Genomic DNA, 15,597 nt, shown 5'->3' with positions numbered 1-15,597 from the left:
TTATTGTGACTGTAAACTGACACTTGTCAACACTGTATCTGTTTAGTAGGGTTTCTGTATTTTACATGCATACCAATGAGTGTATTAAACACAAATCCTAGGAATGTCATAAGCTAAAGAGCCTTCTTTCCTAACAGCTTTGACTTTTTAAGTACTTGCAGAAAGCTTTGAGAAAGCATCCGTTATCTATTGATTGATCTCTTGGGCATACAGTGTTTCATGCAAATAAAGTATAAAGTAACCCACAGCCATCCGTGTTTTAAAATGTGTATGCAGATAGTAATTGCTATGCTCTTTCCTATTAACTGGGTTTCTATTAGTGCACATTTGCTGTGGTTCTGTGGGGAGATGCTGTTAATATAGGGTTCTGTTAAAGTTTCTGAACAGTTCCTTATTCACACTCTCGCTTTTTTACTTTAACCTGTCCCTGAATTAGAAGCTGTCCAAAATATATATACTGACTGTCTCTGTGCACTGGTAGTTTGAGCTTCAGCTCCTAATGTCCTTGGCTCTCAATAATCAATAGGAAGCAAAACAACTACACCAACAGCCTCATCCCTGTAAAAGGAAACTTCTTTTGGATAGTGTGTTTGAGGATAGGAGGATAATGGCTCTCATTGAGAAAGATGGAATATCTTGTCCTTAAGAGTGCAAACAAAAATGTTTTGTTTTCTGCTGCCTGCTTGGAAAATGAGCATGTCTTCCAATGTGTCATACTGGGAAATAAAATCAAAACTCCAAATCAAACTAAGGAAAAACAGATTAAGATATTAAATGATCCTTGGTAGCAATGTACAGGACTGTTACCTAAAATATTTTTTTGCCTCTGAAATGCTGAGTAAAAAGGTTGAGTTTTAGCATCTCTTAGTTCTAATTTACTTCACAGTGAGAACAGCTTTATAGGGTTCTGTACTAACGTATATATAATTCTCTTCGACCCCCATTCTCATTTTATGAACTTGTAGATCAATGAAACAAACCATTAAATAGATTGAATACTGCCTGCAACACTGATGTAGATGACTCCAATTTTATTAACCCTATTTGAAAATCTCATACAGATGGCGGCATCCATAAAATGACAAACTATGGAGCATAAATTTAAACATTAGAGGAAAAGATAGTGATAGTGGAAAAGAAATCTTTAAAATATACTGGATATTTTTAAGAATTGGAAAGGAGAACAAAAACTTTTTAGTTTTGGGTTACTGTAAATAGTCCTCAGTTTAATATGATACTATATTGATTATACTGTGTGCTACCTTCCTGTTGTAAGCAACTGGAACATGTAAAAGGATCAAGACTCTTTATCTTGACGTACAACTTCATGGGATAGACTATTTAGTCTCTTTTGCTCCTAGTTTTTCCAACTGCTAAGTAAATTCAGTTATGGGAAAATGTGATCTGAAGAGAGACACTGATGTGTAATTGAGATACAGAATTTTCAGTGAATCCCTGCCTGCTAATAAGTTAGTTTGTTTGTCTTCTATCTATGCTTTTGTCTTTCAGTAAAAGAGTAATATTTATACTTGTCATTAGAGCTCTTAATTATAGAAATTAAAAATATGGTGTTACTTCATATATGGTACTTCAGGGGTAAAAAACGATCATTAGAAGGAAGGAAAAAATTATATTAAATGTTGATGTTACTGTGCTCTGAAACACAAGGCAGTATTGAGCCTGGTGCATGCAAAATCTGCAAAATTCTGAGAAGAAGTATGGATTTCTTAAGGCAACTTCATCTTCTGCTGAATTGCTCTACAAGACATTCTTCTTCTTTGTGCAACAAACATTCTCCAGAAATCTATACAGGAGCCTCTTCTTGCTTACCGATAAAAATTAGGTGACATTTTGTCCTCATTTTGCCACAGCATTAGCCAGCACTGCTCTTTGAAGCAGTGGCTTAAATCCAACAAGCAAATAAAACTAGGAATAAATTTTATTTCCTACTGGAAACCAGAAACTGATAAAGCAACTACATATTCTCTTTGCCTTCATCCCTTCCAGTCAGCAATTTGAGCTTCCTCCGTATAAGTCATGGTTCATTTAAAAAGATCAGAGATACATGTCCTGTATGCTTGATTTCCTTCAGTGGAAAAGAGTAAAAATGTAAATTGTTTTTTGATTCAAAATACTCTGTTTGGATCAAGTATCCAAATAACCTTCTGCTTATAATAAACCTTATGCACTTGGTGAAGAGAGAAGGTGGGATGAGACTTCACATTATAGAAAGTTTCAATTTCTCAGCACTTCTTTTGCTTGTACTTTCCCTTGAATGCTTGAGTTTACATACATGATCTCCAAATTTATGCAACTCATATGTAGAGACATAGCTGGCAAGTGGGATGTGAGTATATAAAATTTATGTTTTAATTCACCTAAGTCATCATTATAGGAAACTTTTATTTATTCTGACAGAGTTTAGATCAGGTTTGTAATGACCAAGAAAGTCTGACTGCAGACCTCCAGTTTATATACAACTCATTGAAATAACATTATTTCAAATCCTGTTGGAGCATAAAGGATTTTACACTTCTAAAATTTAGCGTCTTGCTTTGAGAAAAAAGTTCAGAATATGACCATGTTGTAACATTTTCCTTTCTGAATGACTTGAGTTGGGGCTTGTAGAGAGCATAACCAGTGAGAAGGGGGATGATTGAGATTGTTTGGAACAGGTAGAAATTGAGCCCATGAGAATGTGTGACTATTCTCAGAACAGTGATGTTCCCAAATATGGCAATACATTAGATGTTATGATGCATAAGATGTTATGATGCCAGTGACTGCTCAGTGTTTTGTTGTGTGCTCGTTGAAGAAGGAAAAAAAATGGCTTCTTTACATATAAAAAGGATCATGTTTATGAAAGGCTCTTTCAGAGTCAGTTCAGTATGTATAAACACAGAGGTTTGCTGTCATACCTTTTTTTTTTTACTCTTTCTTCTCTAATGAGTAGAAAGCTAGAAACAATTCATCAATGACAGTTTGTTCAGCACCAATGACAGTAAACTCTTAGGATTACAGGCCATCTGGTATCCCAGATACAGGTCTGCAAAGCTCGTGAGATAGTCATCTGTGGTACTTCCAGAAAGTAGTATTAAAAAAGTTCCACTGATGGCTCAAGTGGGTCCTTGTTAATAACATAATTCAAACTACGTAATTTCTCTTTGGGGGAGAGCAATTAGACTTAAATTTGATATTCTCAAAATAGTGTACTCCAAATTCTTTAGGCTGTTTGTTTAAAGACTAATAATTAATACAGTGCTGATTTCAAAGCTCTTTGAATGAAAAGCTGCTGCTGGAAATAAAGTTATCACCAGGTTACATTTCAAGCTACTTAATATTTTCTTTACTGTCTTGAATAAATTTGCATTTGAGAGAGACAGATTCATAATGTTCCTTTAAAGGATGAATGAAGTTCTGCCATTCCTTGTACAGGGAAGAAGGATAGTTTTTTTCTGTCTTCCACTTTTATTTTGAGATTTTATTTTTATTCTTTAGTGTACTTTCCTCTGCAAGTCTGAGTGGCAGCTTATATAACAGCAGTATTCTTTTAAAACTAATATTAAACTCAGAATCCAGTACCCTGACAGCAACTCAAGCCAAAATCAGGCTTTGCCTCAACTTGCCTGACTGCATTTGAGCATTTGAACTCTAAGAAGCCAAATGAGAGGCTGAAAGTTAGGACATAAGAAATCTTTTAAACAACCACTGCCAGTAACATTTTGCCTTTGTTAGCTCAATGACTCCAAATAGTCAGAGATCTAGTGTACCAGTTAAGTTCATATTGCCTACTGCTTAATGGGTTTGCAACTTTTTGTACTTTTTCTGGAACCATTATTTTAAAACACTTCCATTCAGTTTCTGCATCTTTATATTTCAGTCCTATTTCCTTGTTTCATTTCATCAGTGTCCTTCTAGAGCCTTCTTATCCCCTTCACACACACCACTTCCCCCCTCCTCTCCCCTGTTCCCTCCTGCCCCACTCCCCACAATTATGCTGTATTCATGTATCCTTTTTTTCATTTCTATGTACTTCACCTGGTTGCTTTCCATGTTCAATGAATAAAGTCAATAGACTCTTCTCTTCTTTTTCACCTTTTTCTTTTCTTTCACTGTTTTCTTTTCTCTCTGATTTTCTGGACTCCTTTCTGTTAACCAATTTTTTTTCTTTAAAAGAAAGATTTAATAATAAATATTTAATAAAGATTTAACAATACATTTAAAAATTCATTGTGATTAATTCTTCTGCCTTCAGTAGGACTTCAGGACTCTCTTGTGGACTTCTTGACTCCTGTAGACTGCTCAGGTCCTAGGTCTGCGGCTTCTTTCATAGTGGTTGTTTTAGATACCACTATTGACTAATAGGATTACTAATATACATGCAAAAGCAACTAAGAATATAGAGTAAGAGAATTAATTAGGTTGAAAAATACCCTTAAGATCATGAGGTCCAACCATTAGCCTAACATTACCAAGTCCACCACTAAACCATGTCCCTAAGCACCTCCAGTGGTTTACAAGAGCACATTGGTTCACTTTCCTTAGTTATACTGCCTTCCCAACCCCCTCCACCTCCCCGCATATGGCTTATCATGATCTGAAGTTTACAGGAGTTGTAAGCAGATCTGTTTTCTACCTGTGTTTGCCCATGCACTATTCACTGAGTAGTAGTTCAGCAGTTGAAACTTCTCAAAATTCAGAAATTACTTTAAACACAGCAATATGATTTCACTGTGATTGCAGCAGACCAGGTAAGAAACAAACTAAAAGGCCAAAAAGCTTTCACTTGCAATTATTTGCTTTGATGTTAAATGTGTGGTATAGATGTGTGGTTTTACATGTACGCGTCCTTTGACTTAGTTGACAAGAATGTATGCAATCTCACATATTTAAGAAAACAAAATTCCACAGAGGAAGTCTGAATGGCCTCGGAAATTTGAAGGGAAAGTAGCAATCGTGCAGTAGCTCTCAGTTCTAGACTACCAAAACCCCAACAATATTTCTCCCTTTCCATCTAACCTGTAAATTCTAAACCTCCTTCAGAAAATTACTTACTGTTCTGAAATGAGGCCGATACTATATTTTTGTATGTGAATTAGCAGATCCCTTTGTTTTTTCTTGACATCTTACGCTAAACCTTATTAATTGTTTCAAAGAAAAGGCATTTTACCGCATGCTTTTAGAAATGTGGGGTTGCATAAGCTAGCACACTCAACTTCTGTATGTGTGATTACCTCCTTTCAGGGTAGAAGTACTAAGAGTGCCTCAAGATTAGAACAAGCAAGAAAATGCAGTGTAAATGAATTAATCATTGTTACTAACAGTCACACTGAACTTCTCTTGAAACTCATAATGTAAATTCCAATTTTTTAAAGCAAATCAAGATTTGGCTCTGAATTGTTTAAATTTCTGTGGAATATTGATAAGCTTTCAGTCTTTACAAACGTTGAGGACTTATTAAACCAAGGTAAAAAAACCCTGAAAACAAACAAACAAAAACTACTGCTGAAATTTACGTTTGCAGATGATTAGTATAATTCTCACACATGTTTTTTTCAAATGTCATTAGAACAAGTAATGGTGACTGTCAACAGTGATGTACATAATAACTCAACTGCATCAGATAACAACAGACTGGGTAAGACAATGCTATTCTAGGAAGTATTTGTGCTAGTCAGCTAGTTTAATTTTACACAGGGCCCTACATAGCATTTTTTAAAGTTCTTAGCCTTAGACAGTCAGGTAAGGTTTGGGGGATAGGTTTCTCCTTCATCTCAGAACAGAACATGTCCTAGGGATTTTTTTTTTTGTGTGTTTCGATGTGCCATCATATTTAGTTGTTGATGTTTAAGTTCCTGTTGATATTTAAAAACAATAAATGTCAAGATAATTGACTAATGTTTCCCCCAGGTCCATTGTTTTTCTACCATTACAAAGTCAAGGGCAGGAACCTGTTTGGAGCAGGCAGAAATGATGATGTGCACAGAGCTGAGGTGTGGAAAGTTACAGAGGGCCCTGGTGTTGTACTTAGAATATCCCTCTGGTGTAGAGGGGTACCCTTCACTTAGTTGGTGTAACGTACTAAAGACAGAGAACTTAATTGTGGACACCAGGCAGAACACCTGACTGAAGTTTTTCTAACCCATGAATAGTGCAGTCCTTGGTTGAAAAATTCTATATTTATTGCATTACAGCTCAATATGAGTATACATTAAAGACAAACGTATAGCACACTCTATACATTTTTAGTAAACAAATAAAATCTTTGGCCACAAGATAGAGCTAATGTTGTCATTTTCATAAATTCATATACAGTTTTTATGTAACACTTTATGTATGCTTTAAATGCATTTTATATATATGTGTTTGATTGTTAAGTGTTCATTTGTATTTGGTCTTTTATATTAATTTTTCTTTGATTTTTTTTTTTAAGCATGATTTCTCACATTTTATTTTGTTTCTTTTAGGTTTTGTTTTATTTCATAAGATCCCACTGGATGGGTAAATGAAATAAGGAAAAGATGAGAGGGGCTGTTGAGCTTGTGGAATCTGTATGCTGCACAGTAGGGAGTGGACAGTGTTCTTGCCCAGTGAAGTGTCACCTCCCTTGGATTCTCTTTTAGTCATTGGTTCTGTATGGAGAACTGTAGAAGTACATTCAAATCAGTAGCTGTTTTTGCAAGAGCGGGGCAAAGCAAAGCCCTGAGGCAGCTAAAAAACTCAAGAAAGTCCAGAAATAAGCTACCACACTCTTTCCTATTGCCTTGTCCTCACTGTATCTTCCAAAATGACATTGAGATGAAATGACATTATATTGTTTCCTCTGTCAACTATTTTTTTCTGTTTGAACTTAACTGGAAAGATGTTGATTTTATAAATAATATTTATCAAAGGTGAACTGCAAAGCTGCTTTTATTTTATTGCATTAATGCCTCTGCAAAACTTCTGCATTACTTGAGTGTGTGTGTAAGCCCACTGATTTCAGTGGGAATGCTCACATTCTTTAAAGTTAAGTTCTTGTGTATTTGCAGGATACAGTCCTAAATCATGAAGCAGTAAATTGCAGAGCTGGCCCTGCAAGTCTTTTTATGAATGTAGTTCCACTGACTTTACCAGAAGATGGAGAGTCTAAAATGTATACAGAAAGGTGGCAGTACTGTTTGTTAGTGTGTTTGGGTATTGAAGCAGCACCACCACTTAGACATTCAGTTAGGTCATGCTTATTCAAGATAGTCCATAAGTTTAGATGAACATACAAATTTGTAGGAAGACAGAATGCTGATTCTCAGCCAAGAATAAGAATAACAACAGTATGTGGCTGTTCCTTCAGACTGTAGACTTAAAGGCTTGTTTAACTGTTCATATTTAACTGTGAAGTATGCTTCAGAATATGCTTTAGTATAGTTCAGAGAAGAGTTTAACATGAAGCTAAGTGAAGGCATGAGCATATTGCAAGAGCAAGTATGGCATTTAGATGGAGTGCTAGAAATTAATTTTCATTCTATTTACCTATCAAATCCTGGGTTTCTGCTTTGATCTTTTCAGTTTAAGGAATTCTAAGAAATATAAAGTTTCTGGTTTGTTTTTTTTTTTTTTAACTGAGAGCTACAAAGACTAACAGCAAAAAACTGAGATAGGTGCTTATGTTTCTGTCCATTTTGATTACATTTTTGAGATACAGTTCGATTTTAATTCCTTACAATTATGTGTAGTAAAAAAGCAGAGTAGATACTGTTTGTGTCTCCAGTATTTGCTTTTCATTGTTACTGCTTTTTAATTGCAGCCTTTTTCACTCTTCCATCATAACACCATTGTGTTGTCTTTTGCTGCAGTCTGTACACCATGCCTCTCTTTCTACAATACTATCTTGACTCTTTTGTTCTATATCTATAAACTTACTTGCTTTTTACCTTTTAAGACTCTTAGTCCTTCAGCTTTTTTCTTGTGTTCTCTTGAGTCTCTTGCATCAAAGTTCTTTATTCCTGCTGTGCTCAAGTTTTGGAAATATCCTTTTTAGTCAAGAAATGTGTCTACATTTGCATTTTTCTAGGCCTATGTAGTAAGAAATTTCCTCTCTCTTGCCACTGGTTAGGGATGGGGAGCTGCAGTTGCTAAAAATCTGTCCTAAAGATGTGTTCTTCTCCCCACACTAAAGAAGAGGACAGAACTGGAAGTCTACTGATGACCTAGGAATCATGTTGTCTTTGTCGCCCTGCACATACTGTGGTGATTTGGGGAGGGATGGCAGCAATTAAGGATATCCATCATAGTTCTGTTTGAAGTTAGATGACAGCAAGTGTTCTGCTGTTCCTCAAAAACAATATTAGGAATGTTTGCTTTTTTTCTCCCTGAGTCTATGTAGCCATGGTCTTATTTTCCAGAGATCATAACTTTCGCTTCTGCTTACTGGTTCACTTTTAACTTCCTTTTAATTATTTTCTTCTCAGACTTCTTGCTTAACCATGCATCTCTCTTCCTGTTGAAATAATATCTGATGTCATTGAGCTGATTCTAAATCAGTGGAGAATCATTTAGCAGCAATATCTGAACTAAAGTCAGTGGACTTACATCAAACATATGTTGGATCATGAGCAGTGCTTGACCAGTATCTGAAATTCCAGTTTGAGGCTTGTTGGTACAAAGTCAGCATGTCTCAGTTATGTGCTCATAATTTATTTCCAAATAAACGAGGTGAGAATCTGAACCCTTTTCTTTTGGCAGGGAAAAAGCAAACTCAAAGAGCTGGAATTTGGCAGTTGATTTTTGAAATATTTAACTTTAAAAGGTAGTTCTTTCAGATTCATAATATTTATATGCATAAATATGCACAGCTATTCATTGGGGATTTTACGTAATTTTCTGTAATTTATTTTGTAGCACTTTGCAGTTCATCTTTATCATACAGGGGTAGGTTTGACCTTCAAATGTTTCAGTATGTACTGACACAGTGTTTTGTATTTTATGTAATCATGGAGGTAACTTTAATAAACAACAACTGATTTATGCACCACCGAAATATATATATTTTTATATCTATATTGTAGAATATCCTTCTTACGTATTTTGTACTACATTATGTTAGCCACACGATGCACTATTACTTGATGCAGATATTCACAGAACCTTACGGATTGCAGCACCTGATTTGTTACTAATAACATCTTAACACAGAACTTTAATGCTCGATGGAAAGACTATGAGTTCCTGAAATGGTTCCTTTTCAGTATGTGGACAGAGCCTCTTAAAGCCAAGGGAGCTAAACATTTAATGTGGAGATTACAGTACTGACTAGCTCCTGTCTTTCAGCTTGATTGTAAGTGACATTGCTTCTAACTGTAGAGATTATGATCTGCCCAAATGGTGTTGGTTTACAAAGGGCTCAGTTAATTACAAATTCTTGACCTCCTTAAAATAAAGTGAGACTGAAACTAAGAATCATGCAGGAACCATTAACATGGTAAAAGTTGCTGAACAGCCAAGATTTGACATTAAAAAGCTTTTATATTGTTTCACTGAGCAATAAAAGAGGCTATGAAATGTCTAAAGGCAGAGTTGCTATTTTTTTCCCCTGTGCCAGATATGAAACTAAAATAAAAACGTATTTCTAATGTTCTGCTAGAAGGGGTTTATTTGTACTAGAATTTGTTTTGAATAGACATTTAATATACTCAGAGACATACTTATATAAGCTGTTGAGCAGTTTGATGGATAGATTAGTTTGGGGACTGGAGAGGAAGCACTGCTGGGGGTGTTTTGGTTTGGGGCAAGTCATATCATCCATTCTGTTAAATAAACCTCTTTTGGTTGAATTTGGTCTAAGTTTGACCAGTGGCCAGGTCTATATTGCAAACAAGTGGATTGTTTCCCAGGCAGAGCCCAGTGTTGTGCTTATTGCAGCTGCCTCCCATGAAAGCCAAAGTAAGGGCACTCAAAAGGGCTGCTCCAGCAGAAAGGTGTTTGGGAATCATGTCTTTCTTTTATGAGAGTCATGGGAGCTCACAGCCAGGTCAGACAGAGGCTGGTACGAGACATTTTCATGGCAATATGTCTCCGAGTACCCTAATCTGTGAAAGGCAGTCTTCAGCCTTTCCAGTGCCTTTGTCTACCAGCTGGATCCCTCCCAGGCAGCAGTGAAGAAAAACATGCATTTCAGTGGGAGCAAGATCAAGATCCTAGGGAACAGCAGACAATGCCAAGAAAACCTGTGGATAGCTAACTGAAAATAATTTTACTTCAAATAGTTCTTGCAGGAATTACTCTTTCTTTTTTGACTGTCAGCAGAAGCACTAAAAATCTATTTTTTTCCTAAGAAAGCCAATTTCTGAGCGTGGTTTCTCAAAAATTAAAGAACATACGGAATTTTGCCATGTAGGAATGACTGATACTCTTCCAACTGGCTCCTTACTCAACAGCCTTCATGCAGAGGTCCATTTTGTCAATCCCTTTACCTCGCCATTCATGATAAGTTGACAGTTAATCATCACCATGAAGACCATCAGTTTGTTTGCATCTGTTTAAATGTTTAAAAACTTGCAAATGGTTTGTAAAGTTGGAAGCTATTATCAGATAGATAAAAAAATGTATCCTTTCTGACCCCTTTTTAATTCAGCTGTCCTTTTCCAATTGTATATTTAACATTGGAATAATTGCAAAGTTTTTAGTGGATTGGGCAACTAAGTGTTTTGCTTGTGTATATTTCAAAAGAAAACCTCAAAAGCTTACCTGAAGGTTTTTAGTATTTTCTGTGTCTTCATAATTTTCCCTGGCTTCTTCTCTTCCTTCCAATTTTCAGTCGTTCTGTTTTCTGCTCTTAAGAGAACTCAATATCCTCCTTTATGAGCTTTAGTAAGCTCTGTTCTCCATAGGGCACAAATGTGCAGGGTCTTGGAATATCCTTTTGAAGGGCTTTGTCATCATTATGTGATGTGGTAAAGTACTCCAAATTGAATGTAGATCCATGTTGTTCCAGATTTTGTCATCTGATCTCCAGAGCAGGAGTTTGTAGACAGTTGGAAGTGTTGAGAAATATGAATACAGCATTATAGGGACCACAGAGAATGCTGATGCTGTGTATTTCACATGTGTTACAGCCTGTGTCATTGTCCCACTTCCATAGGAATGTATATCCCCAAACTTTTGAAGCTGACTTCCATTTGTTCTGTTCTTCTTTTGTTCATACAAAGTAAATCTGCTCTGAAAATAGGAAATGATGCATTGATTGGAAATAAATTCAGCTGTTTAGTTCCACAAGCATGTAGACTGTATGATTGAACTTGCAGAACATGTTATTGTCTTTTAATCAACCTCAGGTTAACTGTTTCCCTTATTTTCATCATAAAAGATTGGAAGAACCCACATTAGAACGTGTATTGTTTTCATATAGAAATGCTTTATCCTTCTAATTTTAATAGCAACCTCCATGATTAGCTATGTTTTTGCAGCTGCACAGAGTGTGGTGGATAAGCATATTTGTCCTGGCCTAGAGCAGAGTTGCAGCCAGTGTAGAGCCAAACTGCTTTCATTTTGAAGAGGGCAATTAATTCTCTGTAATCTCTAGAGGCAGCAACTCACAGCAGTGTTACTAAGCAGATTATGTCTTAATACAGGAGGAGACTTGTCTCGTTGCATACATGTTTTCACTGTAACTTTTTCCTCAGCTGAAATGACAAGAACAATCATATAAGATTTCAGGGAACCATCCAATATTCAAATAAGTAGAGGGCAAAGTCATGGCTTTCTTATGATAGCTCTGATTTTTCCTTCATGTAAGCAGAGCAGGGCTCATCATCAGGCATGTCGACCAAACATGAAAGAAATCTTGATTTTTTTTCCTGAGACCTTTTTTTTAACATAACTGTTTCATTGATATTATTGGCTTTACTAGTGTAAGAGCAGAATTGAGGTGCCACACCACTGCACAAACCCAAGACCAGAGTCTTTGACAAATACATTTTAGATGTCTTCCACTGCCATGCAGAGCTTTATGTTCCTGGGTCTTTTTTATATTTCAGGCTCAGTTTAAAAATAGGAAGAGTCATTCAGTCAATATCAAAGTATAGAAAATAAGCATTCTTTTCTGAATTATTTTTTTCATACATGGAAAAAAGTAATATTCTAAATGATAGCATGAAATTGCCTTCTACCATACCATCACATCATGGATGGCAAGCACTGGGACAAGAGACAACAGGTAGAAACTGAGGCACAGGAATAAGAGGAAAAACTTCTTTGCTGTGCAGGTGACCAAGCACTGGAACAGATTGCCCAGAGAGGTCGTGGAGTCTCCCTCACTGGAGATATTCAAGAACCGTCTGGATGCAATCCTGTGCCATGTGCTCTGGGATGACCCTACTTGGGCAGGGAGGTTGGACCATGTGACCCACTGTGGTCCCTTCCAACCTGACCCATTCTGTGATTCTGTGATTAAAGAATTCGTAGCTGTGATCCATCAGCAAACTGTGAGCCTTTTCTCCCTCTCTTCTCTAATTCTTCCTGTTGAAACTGTTTCATATTCTTGTAAATAACAGGCAATCATTGGTTTTATTCACAAATGCTACCATAACAGTTTGGAAAAATCTATATTTATGAAAAATGGACTTGATGAACTTACTTTTAACAGGCCAATAAAGTTTTATTACTCCATATCATTGTGTTTTTCACTGCTTGTAAATTGATCAGATCTTGTATTTCATTAGTAATAGCACAGTGCATTAGAAAATATATAAATCTTTGAGTTCCGCACCTATTATCTGTTGTTATAGATGTGCTATTGTTTTTGTTTTCTGATAAACAGTGAGATTCCACTCCTTGATTGTATTTTTATAGGATCTTTAATGGTTACTCTGTTTATAAAGCACTCCTCAAAGCCTCTTTGCAGTAGTTTTGTATCTATTTAGTTTAAATGTATGTGCGTTTAATATGTACCTTCAATCACATATGGGTATTCAGACCAAATGACTACATATTCAGCTATTGGCCATAAGATAGCAACTTTTACATGTCAATCCACACTTCCTCTACTGACTACGTAACGTAGAAAAAGTTGATTGTTTAAATATTCAAGTAAGCTGTACTTATTTTCCAAACTGTTTTGAGAAAACATCACTGCTCTGATTTGAAGGGTATGTTTTGCTTTGTGACTGTGTTTGTTGGCCCAGACCATCTGGATTTCTTGACAGATCTAATGAAATGGAGTACACAAATGAAACGATTATGTCACAGTTTATGTCCAACTTCTTCTCTTTTTTTGCTTCTTACTAGGGCATGTCATATTTTCCCATTAACTTGATTGCTGTATTTGGACTGCAGCAGATTATATGTTAATTTTCTTGCTTCTGAAATGTTTTGCCACATTTTTCTCTTTTGGGAGCTCAGCAGATCTCTAAGTATTGTACCAAGTTTGCTTTGTATACCTGTAGAAAATTTCAAATATTTCATCTCTTTGAACAGTTGTGGTGTTATGCCGTGTATTTTACACATATGCTTTTTTATCATCATCCATGTAAAATATGCTTTTGGAACTAATTTGATATATCCTCAATATCTAGAAGAAACAGTCTGAATATAAAGGTCAGTTCTTTTTCTAAGAGGATCTTTCAATAAGACTTGCAGGTAAATTGTGCTGTTGATTAAGCTGGTAGACACAATTATTTTAAAGAAAGTATTCAAACAATATAAAACTTGAAATTCTTGAAAATGCCAGATAGAAGATGCTGAGATGTGTTTGATATTTTTCTGAGTGGTAGCAATCTTACCATTGAAATACTCTTAATATAGGGTTTGCAGACTCAGTAGAGCAAGGTGTTATTATCTAGGGAGAACGATCAAAAAATGAAGCTGAGTAAAGGCAAAAGTGAAAATAGCCATTTACACTGCCCGGGAACTTAGACAGTCAACACCACAAGAAATAAAAAAGTCTTAATATTCTTGATAATCCAAATTAGTGTAAAAATGCAAACAAGGGTTTATTTTTTAATGGACATTAATTATAACTTAACAGTATTGTTGTAGAAGTCCGTATTTTGTTCTTTTAAATGAGAAAAAAGATACAAATGGCATGTATTGGATATTTGTATCCTGAGAAATTGTAATTTCTGTCTAATTTCGTCATTAAAATACTTAAAGAATAAAAAGTTAATTTCATAGATTAGTTTATAATTCTGTTACTATTTTAAAGGTAAAGTGAATTTAAAGATCACCTTTCAGGTTGAGTAATTGATGTTTCTCCCTCTATTATGTTAGTAATCAGGCTCTAAATGAAAAATGCAGAGCACATAATAAGCAGTTCTTTGTATATTGCAGTTCCATGAGAACGGTTGAAAAAAGTCACAAGATACTGTGTTTTAATTTATAGATAATTGTATTGAAAGACCTTTTGGCAGTGTGTTTTACCTGTTAAAAGCAAATACACTGTGCAGTTTTCTAAAACAAGTGTCAGTGAAGAGAATAGAAAGGTGGGTTTGAAAGACAGATGAAAATTAATTTGGATTGGAGTTCTTACTCTGGTAATTGAAGAACTAATTTTAAAACCACTTTGTTGTCGTATTTATGCAATTTGCTTTTCTACTGTAGTTTTCAAATTCATGGTTTATTTCCACTATGCCATTTTGTGATGCCATGATTTCTGCAGTTTTCGTTGTAGCAAACTTTAGATCTAGTTCCCTAATACATTGCGTCTGTAATCAGTAAAATCCCAAATAGTGTCTCGGATAAGTTAGAATCTCAATGTGACAGTATCTTTCATACATGCATTTATTCTTGCCACATAAAAGTGCTGTGCTATTTTCACATTCAGAAAGAGCAAAGTATTCAACTGGCTGTTCTAGCCATGACACATTCCCAGGATAGCTGATATGTAGAAGGAAAATATGGAAGTTTTTGTTGGGAACCACATACCAATGACACTACGGATCACATTCCTCAATAACTCCTTATAGCTGGTATTAGGGATTAGAGTCAGAAACCAGAAAGTGGTGAAACTCCAGATGGACAATTGGGTGTTCCTTCATGACTGGCACGATCCACTGACGAGTCACCATATTTTCCCCTGGAACAGTTTTAGCAAAATTAGAGCACCGAAGTCAATGATTCCTCAGGAAGGGATGCGTCATCCCTGCCTCAGGGAACAAGATCCAAGAAAACGATTGGTTCTATACAAACCTTTGTCTGAGAGCTGGGTAGTGTTTCTTTCATTTTGTTTCTCAGCCCATGCTGTGTTTGTAGTGTCTTTACACTAGCAGATGTCCCAGCATAGACCCTGCTGCCTAAACCAGAATTCTGCTTTCTTTTTCTAAAGATGCATGCCATGCAATCAATTTTAATGCTTACTTATGAGACCTAGCATGATGCTGAGGTCATAGCTTATACTTAGCTCATACTTTTCATCCCCAGATGGTCCCAGGGTGAAGGTCAATACAGCTAGCCATGTCAGAGATTCCTGGTGCACTTTCTACTATACAATTAATGCATAGTCATAAGAAGTTCCTTCACTTTTAAGACACTTCATGTCTTAAAAATCCAGGAAAAATCCAAGGGCTGTATATACCTGTGCAGAATAACTATCAAAATTAGAACAACATGTGAGATCTTAATAAGTCT

At 35.8% G+C, this 15,597-nt stretch overlaps 1 protein-coding gene across 12 annotated transcripts in view; it reads left to right on the top strand.

The window, feature by feature from the left end:
- The window catches only part of NTRK2 (neurotrophic receptor tyrosine kinase 2), a 204,588-nt gene that overhangs the window by 84,695 nt on the left and 104,296 nt on the right, over positions 1–15,597 (top strand). For 2 of the 12 annotated variants that reach the window (XM_051801386.1, XM_051801383.1), the window contains 2 exons: positions 5,570–5,638; positions 6,468–14,023. The exons of 6 other annotated variants lie outside the window; for them this stretch is intronic. In XM_051801386.1, the coding sequence (XP_051657346.1) occupies positions 5,570–5,638; positions 6,468–6,505 (107 nt within the window). In that variant the 3' untranslated portion in view covers positions 6,506–14,023. Of the gene's footprint in view, positions 1–5,244; positions 5,355–5,569; positions 5,639–6,467; positions 14,024–15,597 lie in introns of those variants that run through there. 4 more of the 12 variants (XM_051801387.1, XM_051801385.1, XR_007906910.1 and 1 more) reach the window with 3 other exon arrangements.

Source organism: Manacus candei, unplaced genomic scaffold (assembly GCF_025592945.1).
Source record: "Manacus candei isolate 608988 ecotype Guabito, Panama unplaced genomic scaffold, ASM2559294v1 h1tg000051l, whole genome shotgun sequence".
In the NCBI taxonomy this organism is placed as follows: domain Eukaryota; kingdom Metazoa; phylum Chordata; class Aves; order Passeriformes; family Pipridae; genus Manacus; species Manacus candei.
The sequence above is the reverse complement of the archived record's forward strand: the minus strand, read 5'-3'. Positions and strand labels throughout refer to the sequence as shown.